We start from the raw sequence: 13,048 nt of genomic DNA on the forward strand, positions 1-13,048 counted from the left end.
TTATAGTATATTTCTGATCAAAATAAACAGATGGCAGAATGTGACAGCAAATTATATGCTGGTGATGTCAGCAACAGCACTCCCCTGGTATAATTGCTTTAAATGAACATGAGTGCAGCAAGGAGCTGGTAGCTTTAACAAGGTAGTTGGCACACAGTGTGTAATTACTGCACAGCATAATCAATAGATCATCAGTGATATGCAAGAGCACTGATGTTAGAAAAGCAGCAATGTGAAGTCCAACTTGACACACTTATAACAGTGGTTTTGCTCAACGGTGGAACATCTTGTGTGTATGCTGCTAGCAAAAGAGTGGTGGTTTCTTTTGGGTTGACCCAACCTTAGCTGAGAGATACTTTGTTCAGGTGAAGTAGCACGCGAGATGGGTATTTGCTCAGCCATCCCTTGTACCATGGAGGAATGGCTGAGTCTTACATAGAGTGCACAGAGAACATCTCTGGGTGATGAAATTGTTCCTCATCTTTTGCATGGATTTAGATTATAGCATATCCATGTGTGTCTGACAGCAAGTCTGTCTGTCTATCTGGGCTTTTTACAGCATAAAAAGCCTCCAAAGGCAAAATGGACCCTTTTTTTTTTTTTTTTTGAACAGTTGGTGAAGCCCCATTTCTAATCTCTCTCCGTTTCTTTCTCTTCTAAAGGTGGACGATGCCACAAGTCCTGCACAGGCCGATGCTGGGGACCCACAGAGAATCACTGCCAGACCTGTAAGTAAGCATGACCCCGAGGGCTGAGAAGTGAAAGGGATCCTATGCTTTTTTCAGTTGTGAAGAGATGCTCTATACTCTCTGTAGCGCAGCTCTGAAGTACATCAAGTTTTTTTTCTGTAGGTTTTGACCAACTGATGATCTTGTTTTCCCTCCCAAGTGAATTTGTTTTCCTTTCCTCCCTCATGCTTTTTAAAAATGCTTAAGCTAACTTGAATTCTCTTTTCCCTTCCTGGCAGCAGCATGGAGCATGGCTCCTGAGAATATTGATTTTGGCTATTTTGGAATACACTGAAATGAACCAGAATAGAAGAATCCACTTAGGTGGATTCAGAGGTCTTTAAATGACAGCCTGACACTGGAAGGTTCCTAATACCAGAATATTATTAATTTCTCTGGGAGCTTGGTAGCATTAGTTATCTTGTAGAATTGTTCTCTTTATAATAACTGAAAATGTAGTTGAGTTATACTGAAAGAGAATAATGATTTTTTTTTGTAAAGGAAGTAGTAAGTGAAGGGCTGTTCACAATGTCTGTCCTCTTGAATTGAGAGAGCATTAAAATGAGTAAGAAAGAAGAATGCGTTGAGAGAGTTTCTTCCTTGAATGCTTTCAGCTCCTCCAGAAAGGCACTAAGGAGTTAGAAGTGCAGTCAAAATATTAGCAAGTATAAAAGAGGAGAAAATTGAGTGCTTTTCCTACAAGTTTTTCCTTTTTTTCTCTTGTGGGAATAGAACTGTTCTTTACATTTTCTTTCTTTCAAATTTAGGATGGTAGAAATCAGTTGTGTTTTTGCTGGAGTTGTTCTTCCAAGAAAATGAAGTGGTAGCTGATACCTCCCCGCGTGAGCACAGCTCCGGCCCCTGCTTGCTTCCTTGTCTGTGTTGTAGGTGGGATTGGCTGCAAATGGTCAGCAAATCCAATCCAACCTGTCTGTGGCTGCACAGGGGTGCAGGCAACAGAGCTGCTGCACTCACACAGAGGTCCTGCCACCGTGGACAGCACTGCTTCAGCTACATCAGTTGGTGTTGCTGGCAGTTACAGTTCTGCTCGAGCTTACATGTTCAAATGTTGTTATTTCATACTGGACTTGATCTGTGGGTGTGAGGAAATTTGTTTAGGGACAGGTTGCTGGAATAACTGTAATGAAGCGTGTTCTTGTTCGTCTGAATTGATATAGCACATCTCCTTTTTTTGCCAGCAACTTTTGGGAATGCTGGAAAGAAGTCACTGCAGTGAAAACCTCTTTACGTCAGAGTTTATATACTCAAGTACATAAAGCAAAGGGGCAGGACCCTGTCTGACCACAGGAATTTTATATCACAGCCAGATTAGAATTAATTGATGGTGCTTCCTGAGGCCTGTTCACCTGTCTCTGTTATGCTTCCAAATAGAGGTAGACTTATTTGGGCCTTATATGGTTATCTCATCAGAGGATACTGCAAAACCTTGGCACTTACATTGTGTAAGGATGCCCTGACCCTGGCTTGGGCCTTGTTTCCAGCCAGCAGAGGCTCCAGCCTTCTTAGCATTGGACAGACTAGCTGGACTCTGGCCATTCGAGTCCCCATGGCAGGATGGACTCCCATGATCTCAGCCTCCACAAAGCACTGCTCTCGGATAAGTGAGCTGATGTGGTGGATTAACGTAGTAATACCAGGGAGAGCAGAACTTATCTGCAGTGTTGTGAGGTCTGGAGCTTAGCAGAGCTGCATGGCAGGTTTGCTCCCGGAGTGACAACTCTCTCTTTCTTCACAGTATCTGCCCCCTCAGATCTAAGCAGTGGGGATAGGCTAAGGCAGGACCATGGATTCAAAATACGAGTGCTATCTAAGTTCCAGGCAGATGCACAGATCACACACTTCTTATTTAAAAGAGCTGCTTTACATCCTTTTACCTTGAAGCTTGTTGTCAGTATAGTCCCCTGCGTTCTTCTGTTGATCGGAGTTGATTTTTGGTTGTGAGTGTTGTCTTTGCCTCCCTGACCTCGTGCTGTAAGTGAAAAGCAGGGTGTAGCAGAAAGGCTGACTGCTGGGCTGCTGGCGAGCAGTTCTTCTTTTCAGTTTTGCAGAACTTGGTCTTTTAAAAAACCATGTGAAACAGAGAACATGATTAGGAACTCAAAGCTTAAAAACCCAAGTGCTGTTAGCTTTTGCTGCCTTCATTTCTGATGGGATGAGTGGTATCACAGACATTGCGTGTACCTTCACGTGGTCACCTTGGGGATGGGCATCCTTCAAATGCATGCAGGGGAGCACTTTGGCAGTACTATTTCCCAGTGTCAGACTGTTTTGTTTGCTCGCAGTAGCTTGTCTGCATTTAATAATTTCACTTACATATGCACACTCTGAAGCAAAAAAAATTCTGAGCCCCTTTCCCAAGATAAGATTTAAATTATTCTCCTGAGAAAAGGATAAAAAAAAAAGGAAAATCTTAATCCCTGTCTTTTGTTTCAAATTACATATGGGGAAAAAAAAACACATCCTTTTGTTTTTGTATGAGTATCATCTACCTGTCTTCTTCTGTTGCCTTCCAGCTATGTCTCTGTATACTTATGTCTCTATCTGAAACGCCACCTGCATCTAACTCTGTCCTCATGCCTCTCTAAATGTGACAAGAGAATTTATGTATTTAAGAAGGCTATTAATGGGAAATTTTAAATGAGCTGTTCCATCAGGAGGTAGAACAGAGATAATTTCAGGGTACTGTTTTATGCAGTTAACAATCCATTTTCCTTTTATAATTAAAAATCAGTAAATATTAATCTGAAACAAAAACTAGAGAGTATTATTCCTGTCCATGTGATGAAAGGCTGATGTGGAATAGGCTTTAAAAAGCATTGGGCATACAGAATGTAAACCACTATAAAATAATCGTAAGAATGAAAGCATTGGGAAGTTACTAATCATTTTTTTTTCAATCTGTGCTGTTCTTTGCTGCTGATTTCTGTGTAAAGCCTTTGTTTCTTTTCTGTATGGAAAGATATTGAAACTTTTACAAATAGAATATATTATTTTATTTAAATGACAGATTCTGCATTTTATCTTGGAGGAATGTAACTGAAGGAGGAGAATTTAAATTAAAGTATGAGTCCACTAAGGGAATGCAAAGAAGGGGAAAAGCCTTTAAATGAAACTCCAATCAAAAATGTTCAGCAAATGTACGACTGTGTGACAGTGTGTGAGTGCAGGAGTTTGGCCTGAGCGTGATGGTATTTACACAGTCCTTGTGCAGCTGATGTTGCTGAGAAAAAAGAAGGTGCAGATGCAGTAAGTAGCCAATTAGAGCAGCCAGAGGCAGGCGGGAGCCTGGTGGGGGAGAGGGAAAGAGCTGAGTCGGCAGCTTAGATCAATCAGGGGAACCTAGCATTTTTGTTGGAGACAGCATCTTTAATTAAAATCCTTGTATTTCACTAATAACTTTGCATGTTCGTGAGACTTTTTCATTGATTTCACTTTCTTCCCCTTTTTCCCTTCATAGATTTACGGTGCCCTGACATAATTAAAGATGAAGGGAAACAATAAAAGAGACGGATTAATTGCGCACACACAAAGTGCCCGTTCCACCCCATGCCTAACACAGTGTTCTGCTATTAGAGTGAAATAGTAGCAAAGATTGACAGTCAGCATTCTGCTCCCCCCAGAAACCAGATCCAAGGCACGGCACGTTTTGTCGAGACCTTGATGTTTGCCCCTCTCTTTTGCTGTCCCAGCTTCGACTGTGGCAGTTCTGTGCAGCCAGATCTCAGGTTTACTGGGATCCCGTGGTGCAGGCATCAGGGCAGGTAGCTGTGCTGCCCCCTCAGAAGTCTGCTTAGAAGCTCTGCTGTGTTAGTGAAGGCTTTCCAGGGGCAGTCACAATGCACACTAAAGAGCCTGTCAGCTCAGTGAGAAGCAATCCTAGGTGAGTGATCTGTATCTGGATGTCTTGAGAAATAGTTTTGCATTTCACTCTTCTAAATAGGTACGAGTCACAGCTGTACAGTAAATGGATTGCGTTTGGAGGGAATGGGGGAGGAAGCTCGCCATTGTTTTAAACCTGTGCAGTTATGTTAAAGCTCTGTGGCTTTACACCATTAAAATAACTGTAGGAAGTTGAAGTGTTGAGCTGTTTATTGGAATCTGATCAGTCTGATGGCTTCTGGGCTTCTAACAATACACAGTATTGCCATTTATTCATTTTGTTTTGGGGAAGTACTTCTGCTGCAAGCTGCCTTGAGTGAGTCCTTCAGAAAGTTCACACTTTTTTGCTAAGACATTTTGTGCCTGCCTGCGTGGTGCCGCTGAAGTTCTGACAGCTCCTCCTCAGAGCTGGGCCCTCAGCAGCAGCTTTAATGCAAATACAGCATGCAGGAGATAAATAAGGTATGCTGTGGCCTTTTCCTAGAGTTAAATGTTGTCATTTCTGTTGGCACTGTTTGCTTTCCCACTGAAAGAAACGTAACAGAAACAATTAGGGAAGAACAGCAGCAAGCCTTGGCTGCAGCTAGATTTTACGAACTGCTTTATAGGTTTGTTGCTCTCGGGAGGGCTCAGTCTGTTCCCATACCTGAGCAGCTCGTAGGGGCTGCATTCAGCTGGTGCTGTACCAGCAGAGGAGCACGTTCTGAAGGCCCTGCGCTGACAGGGGGCTGAGCTCCTCCACATCAGTCGTGGTGCTCCTCCATGTCGCTGAGGTTGGGAAGGAAACATACTCTGGAGTAGCTTGCAGCTGGGGATATTTTCTTGCTCTTTTAACACCCTGCTGGGAGCCTTCTCTGCAGGGAAGCTCTGCACGTCCTGGTGGGCATCATGGTTCCCAGCAGCAGCTGGCACTCGGGGGATGAAGTTATAATTGAGCTCATTAGGTAGCTTGCACTGATTTCCTGCACAGAGGTGCTGTACACCAAGACTTCCCAGATTTAAGGAAAGCATTAAATTGCAGTGGAGAGGCAGCAGTGAGGAATGCTCTTTATCAGCGTCCTGCTGGTAAGCGGCCGAGCTGGGCCACGATATCCCCTCCTTTTCACTTGAAACTGTTAATTATAGCTGCCTAAAATTTGCATCCTAAGCTCTGAGCCTCTAGTGTAATTAAAGAAAAAGCAAAGAAAGTGTAAGCCTGTAAGGTGTGATAGGTGGGTGCTGCTGAGGGAAGCAGATTTGGCGTTCTCTGTCCTCTTGCAAACTGTTCTCAGTAGAGAAGTAATGAAATGCTTTCAACAAAATAATTAGCAAAGGTTAATTACAGAAGTGCAACAATCTGCTTCTTATCAAGTCAACTGACAGCACATCTTCCTGACATTCTGTCGGTGGCAGTTGGCATAATCCTGCAGGAAACTTTAGTTGCTTGTTCTGTAAAATGAAGCCTGAAGCTATAGCTGAGGAGAGGAAGATATTCCACTTGTTGACCATTCCTCATCCAAGGCTCAGCCCCAAGGTGCAGTGGTGTGGTTCCACTTAAACTGCTACGCTTGCTGCTTGGTATAGTTGTTTATCTGTGAACGAAGGCTAGGCAGTGCTACTAGGAAGAGGCTGAGTGGTGTTTCCAGATGTGTTCCAGCCTGAAAATAGTACTCTGCTCCATTATCTCATTGCCTGTTTCTCAAATTGATTGCCACTAACAGCTTTTGGCTCTCAATTTCTGCATAATTTATACTTGCTGTTGCAGTTCTTCACAGGGGAAAGCTGGTCCAGAACAGGTGTGCTCTTCTGGTACTTCATCATTTGTTGTTGTGGCTCTATATCTATCCATGAGCTCTGTATAAACCTTCCATCTGATTTTTCCAAGCGTGCCAGAAGATGTCAAAGGAAGAATTTCACAGTGTTGCATTCTTGAAGATATCATAGAGATATTCTGGAGGAAAACAGCCAGTAGTGCCAAATGAAAAAATTGCCTTAAGCTTTAGTTCTGTGGGTTGGTTTTCTTTTCAGAACGGTGCTGTTCAGCTGGTTTTCCTCAGCGTGCAGCTGAAGAGCTGTCTCGTCAGTTCTGATTCTGACACGATGGTTTTTTCCTTCCTTCTCCTAGTAACAAAGACAGTGTGTGCAGAGCAGTGTGATGGACGGTGCTACGGGCCCTACGTCAGCGACTGCTGCCACCGGGAGTGCGCTGGAGGCTGTTCCGGACCCAAAGACACTGATTGCTTTGTATGTGTGAGACTTCTCGTTTTTCCTCCTCACAGTGCAGTCACAGTGCAGGTTTTTAAGTGCTTTAAGCCATGCAACTCACAGTTTTGCCCCTCGTAATGTATTGCATGCACGCTCTCAGATTTTGACTGTGAACTCTTAACATTTAATATTTTTCACTTTACATTGGCATCCTTTATCTGCTTAATGTTAGCCATTAGCAGATCTGAGATTTGTAAATACAGATTGGGAAACATTAATATGCTAATGTCTGTGATTTTTATCTCTTTTCTAAAATTATCTTTCAGAGGTGATAGGGAACTTTCAGATGTGTTTATCATTGCATTTGAGTATGGCTTTTATTACTGCACAATGGCTTTCTTATTTGGAAGTCAGGATTACAATGTAGCTTCTTTGTGAAAGATGTTCCCTATTACTGCCAGACGTGATTTAAATGCTTTTTTTTTTTTTACTAGGAATGAAAGTGGTTCCCAAAATTTTCTACCTCAAATGCATTCTACTACACATTCTTAAGGTGAAAGGACAAAAGAAGAAAATAAGTTTATTTTTTTCTATGCATACAGACCTTCAGCCAAACTTGTCTCGTTTGTACTTCATTTTATTAATAGTGTGAACAACTTCAGCCACCAACACTTGATCTCAAAAAATGTGTAGCTCATGGCTTTGTGTTGCAGAGGCAAGTTTTGGTGACGTTTTTGAGAGCAACACACCTAGGCCAGAGGAAGTTTAGCATTAGATTTAGAATGTGCTTGGAGAAGCGGCTCTTCAGAGGTGCCCAAGTGATTGAGGATAAAAACACCAGCCAACTTGGGCAAGTTGTAAACCCACTTAGCAGGTGGGTTGGACTAGGTCTGTCTCCAGAAGTCCCTTCCAGCTTTTCCAAAGCTTGCTGGAACTTTTTTGTTGGTTTGGACTACAGTAGTGGAAGCAGCATTCCTTTCTGTGCCATCGTTCAATTTAAATGTGTAAAGAGAAGAGTTACTGGTCCCATACAGTAGTTGAGGAACGTTCTTAATGCTGAAGTGCTGAACCCGCATCTTGTTTGCCTATATTCTATAGTACTGCAGCCTAAAAGAGGAACAGATTTTCTGAATAATGGCAGTTATAGGAATATATATGTTAAAAGTCATGCTAGTATGTTTCTTCTAATCCAGCAGAGAAGTACTCAGGGCATTGCTTTCGTTCACTTCTGGCCCTAGAGTGATGTAACTGAAATTCAGCAGGGGTCAGGCAGTTTTCAAGGCTGACTACTTGCTTGAGACACACTGTGAAAAGTGCAGCCTTTTAGGCAATGGCCAGTGTGCTTAGCTCCTCAACTGAGGGGTACAACTCAGTTTTTCCTGGTGTACACTTGTTGCGGTGTTGATGCCGGTATTCCACACCAGAGCATCACGCAGCAGTGAAGGGGTTAATGCTGTGGGAGCAGCAGAGGGGCGGAGCTCCGCACCGGAAGTCAGGCGGCGCTCGGCCTGGGCGCGCTCCTCTGGGCTGCCGTGAAGCTGCAGCACGTGTGCTTCCCCTGCAGTTCCTCCTTAGCGTAAGCTCACAGCTTTTGGTTTGGAAATCATCTCTCTCTCTCAATCGTTCCATTTTATTAGATTTAGTAAAGTTACCGTTTCCTTCTCAGATCGTGCCGTTGTTTTTGTGGACTCATCTCTTCCCGCTGTTTCCCCCCCCCCCCCCCCCCCCTCCCCCGGAGCGCGGCTCTGCTCGGGCGGCCGCTGACGCAGTTTCTTTTTCTCTCCTCTCTCCCTTCTCGGTTTCCCTTGGGTCACTGTCACGGATAACACCGTGACAACATTCTTATGCTTCCATTCCCATATGAGCAACGTTTAGCATCAAATCCTAAAGTCTCCTTACATTACCAAAGCAATCGCAAACGTATGCGAAGCATTACAGTTGTGAAGTAAGAGTTCCTGAGTTGTCCTTTCCTGAGAAGTTCCACCTCTGAAGAGTACTGGCGTGATTTACGTTGTGTATTTGCTAGGAGGATTGTTGTGTATGTAATACAGCACTTCCGAAGGTGATAGTGGATATAAAAAAAAATGAGGAGGAAATGAACTACATTAGAATTTATTAATAAGTAACGCAAAGCTTATGAAACCTTAAAAAGTCTTCAGCATAATATGGCAGCTTGTAACAGCATCCTGTTTTAAATATGGTATTACTTCTAGATGAAATTATCTATCCTCCTCCTCCATATGCTGCCATGCAGGCATTTGGATATTCAGTTATAAAAGCAAGACGGTAGCCATCATCTAAGACAACAGCAAGGTAACATGCTAAAAGTTTTAGAAATGTTCTCATATTGTATGCAAAATCAAACTGGATCTAAAATCTGAAATGCATAACAGGGCCAGGCTAAATACTCTGGAATCAGAAAAATGACACAACCCCATTTGCAGAGTGGGCTTTCTGTCTGGTTTTGTTAAGGAAGAAACTGTGACTGTGTTTGTCATAATTGTGGCCCCGTGAGAAACTGCTAGATTGTTGGGTTTTTTTAATATAACTTCTAAAGAAACAGCGAAAACAGGATCAGTTTGGCTTACCTGCAAACTCCTGAAATCTGTAGGAGCTCGTGTTTGGTGTAGGATGGTGCTTTCATCGTGGAACACAGTTTGTTCCTTTCAGCAGCAGATTTTGTCCCTTATTCCTGGTTACTTCATTAACTTTTTCTTCCTGAGGTGATCTGAAAGGAGGTAAGAGCAGTTAGTAGAAGCAGCAGAACAGGGTTATTTCTCACTTTTCACAAAGTCCCATCCTGGGCTGGGGAGAGAGGGGGACTCAGTGTGCTTGCTGACTTCTTTAAGATTCAAAATCACCAAGGTGTCTTTGACAACTTGTAAAATTCTGGACGGATTTATCTCTAGACTAACGTTTGTGAGGTAGGTGGGCAAAATCCAGTAGCAGTGGTTGCTTAAGATGCTAGGAGGATTCAAGCCAGGCTACAGCTTTCATATTCATATGAGGTCTGACACTAGGCTTCTGTGGTGTGCTTTGTGGTGTTTACTCCAACAGTTTTCTGTAAGCCATTATTAAAACCATAGGCTTTTTGGTGATAAAGATATGGTGATAAAAAACGCAACCATTTTTGTGACTTTTTTTTTACCTTGCTAATTATCATCCCCACATAGCTAATTATTCTTCCAGCATACTATTACTCTCTTCATCCACACGCTTGCCTCTTCATTTGTCAGAGCCCTGTCCTCTGGCAGCTGTGGGTGGCTGAACTTGAATGCTAAGTGATACAAAGTCCTATTTTCTTTTCCCAGTGTGTGAAGCAACTGACCTTGTTAAACTTGCACTTAGGGAAATGACCCCCTCCTGTGCTAGCTCAAAAGAAGTTCTTATTCCTCTTGCTTTTTAATTGGGAATTTCAGTTTTCTGCTGGACTGCGGACTCAATCTGTAAGAAGTGAAAAGATTGGGCCTCTAAAGCAAAGTCATTAGCATGTGCTTAGATTAACTGTGATAAATAACTGCTCATTCCTGGCAGCTTCAGAATGTCCTATCGAGTTGTGAATTAGTTGATTACTAGTAGTAACAATAGTTATGAAACAAATTAGAGTTCTGTTACGTTTTTGTAGGGTGTGCTGTAACAGTGAGCTGTGTTTCAGATTGAGAGGTCTCTGTGAGAATTCCTTTCATGTGTCATGTATTTGCCGAGGTCCTAGCAAGAAATCTATGAAAGCAGAATGGGGGTTAGAAGGCTATGCATTGCATTCCCCACTGTTGCAACACATCTGAACAGTGAGGACTGTTAAACTAAATACCAAAACAACTGCACAACCAACTGTATGATTTAATCAGGCTCGTTTTTTCCTTCCCTCCCCTGTTCTGCAGGCCTGCATGAATTTCAATGATAGTGGTGCATGTGTCACACAGTGCCCCCAGACATTCGTGTACAACCCAACCACCTTCCAACTGGAACATAATCACAATGCCAAGTACACGTACGGGGCTTTTTGCGTCAAGAAGTGCCCACGTAAGTGCTGTGTGAGCTCTCTTTTCCTGCAGTGATGGGAAGTTTTGAATTGCCTTTCAGGAGCCTTGTGAAACAATGAGAGGAGAGGGAAGTGAGCAGTGCAAAGTCTCCAATCACTCAGTGGGTGCCTGCACCTTGCAAAAGCTGGGTTCTTGGCACTTTCCAAGTGCTGTATACTGGAGTGATTTGTTTTTATAAGAGGGAATTCACTAAGTTTCTGTCTCCACAATGACCAGTGTTACTCTCATGCTTCTGAACAGCCCATGTAGATTTAGAAATGAACTGTTAAGATTATGCCAAAATGCAATATTAATTTGTGGGATTCTAAAACTGTACAAATCTGTGTCTTAATAGTCCAGCGTCAGTAGTATCTGTCATCAAAAGCTTTCATGATGCAGATGCCCTTTTCTTGGAATCATGATGGTTTGACAAGAAGGTACCATAAACATTTTCCTTAGCATTTTTTCCCATGGGGAAAAAAACATGCCATACTGACAATTCCATGAGTGAAATTACAGTAGCTGCGGGGGATTAAAAAGAGCAATCCCGTGCACGTGAATAACACAGGCTTCTCAAATGCCAATTTGATGACAAATGAAAAATAGTTACTTAGAGATTGTCATTGATGCGGTCTTTGATACAGACACTTTAGTTAGGAAACTGACACCATGTTCTTGTCCTCTCTTTTCTTCCCACCGAAGTTCCCAGTGGTGTTATCCATTATTTTTTATGTAATTCACCCGTGAGATAAATAGATTATCTGTAATGAACTGCACCATTTTTCAACTTAAAGCTAAATCCAGATTTTGAATCCGCGCAACAAAGTTGAGATTGACAGTAGGCTGAGGTTGGGACTGTCACAGCTTCGTTCTGTCTCTAATAAGAGTAGTGAATAATCTAGGAAAGTTTAATTTTTGTTTATTTTTAACAAAACTGGTATAACATGAGCAACTTTAGGGATGTGATCCTGTGTCTAAATACTTCATTGAGCTTTCTGATTTATTTTCCGTTCCTCTTGATGTTATTAAGCTTTCAATCAAGTAGAATAAGTCTCAGTTGCTTTTGGCAGTTGTATTACAAGGCAAAATTGAAACAATTGTTACTGTCCCATGCATTGTGTTATCCCATATGAGTATAGTTCTGTGTGTGTGAAAGAGAACCTTCTTTTCACGAGTCACCAAAGACATGCCTCAATGGCTCAGTGTTTTCAGAAGCGTCTCAGTAAGCATGAAGGCAAATAACATGTACTGACGTATTACAATTAAAAAAACGTGTTCTTTCAGTATTGTGTAGTCCTGTGGTTCACTTTCTCCCAATATCTTCTTAATCTTCTCAGACAACTTTGTGGTAGATTCCAGCTCCTGCGTCCGTGCATGTCCGAGCTCCAAGATGGAGGTTGAAGAAAACGGTATTAAGATGTGTAAGCCCTGCACTGACATTTGTCCTAAAGGTAGGCACTAATTTGGTATAAATGTTCTTGAATGTAGTCTACGCTCCAGTAGAGCAAAGCAGCGTGTTATTTTGGCATGAAATATGTATGAGTATGCTGTAGAATATTTGATATTAATAGCCTTTGGATATCCACAGAACTTTGAACTATGTGAGCTGTGTGTGAAGCATGTTCCTAAATACAATGTAATGAAAATTTATTCAGTTGTAATGGTAATGTAACTAAACCAATTACTTTTGCTTAGATAAAAATGAGGGCGATTCCTTCGTTGGTTTTAAAGAAATCTGAAAGAGTTCTTTATTATATCATTTTAATGACTCGTATTTCCTGGAGGTGTTTCAAAGCTCTCCTTTTGTCATTCCAAAGGAGGCTGCACTAAAACCCAAACTTCAATATATGGTATGTTTCACACTCAGTGTATCTTTAAGTTTCCAATATTTTGTCTGTTCTCTGAAAACACTTATTTTCCAAGAATCTTGTACGTCCTCTCTATGCCTTTTAAAGGTGGAGAAGTTTTTCAGTGAAAATGCTGAAGAGAAGACAGATATTTGTAGGTTACTTTGGTCCTGAGCTCCACTGGGGAGACGTTATGCTTTCTGCTTAAATATCTCAGGAGCAAAGCACCATCACTTTTTCTGTACGGGCTGATGTTGTTTTTCAGTACTAGTGGAGGGAAGTAGAACTTGTTCTGTATCGGTCTGAAAAGAAATTCACCACCAAGCTACTGCAAACCTTCTAAATGAGTAGTCACACCACCTGGCTG

At 42.1% G+C, this 13,048-nt stretch overlaps 1 protein-coding gene across 1 annotated transcript in view; it reads left to right on the plus strand.

The window, feature by feature from the left end:
- The window catches only part of ERBB4 (erb-b2 receptor tyrosine kinase 4), a 474,646-nt gene that overhangs the window by 327,944 nt on the left and 133,654 nt on the right, over positions 1–13,048 (plus strand). The window contains exons 5-8 of the mRNA XM_065751277.1: positions 663–728; positions 6,733–6,851; positions 10,694–10,835; positions 12,172–12,285. Coding sequence (XP_065607349.1) covers positions 663–728; positions 6,733–6,851; positions 10,694–10,835; positions 12,172–12,285 — 441 coding nt within the window. The remainder of the gene's footprint in view (positions 1–662; positions 729–6,732; positions 6,852–10,693; positions 10,836–12,171; positions 12,286–13,048) is intronic.

The sequence above is a fragment of the Cyrtonyx montezumae genome, unplaced genomic scaffold, assembly GCF_038088225.1.
Source record: "Cyrtonyx montezumae isolate F1298 unplaced genomic scaffold, pur_monq_1.0 scaffold_7, whole genome shotgun sequence".
NCBI classification, from domain to species: Eukaryota; Metazoa; Chordata; class Aves; order Galliformes; family Odontophoridae; genus Cyrtonyx; species Cyrtonyx montezumae.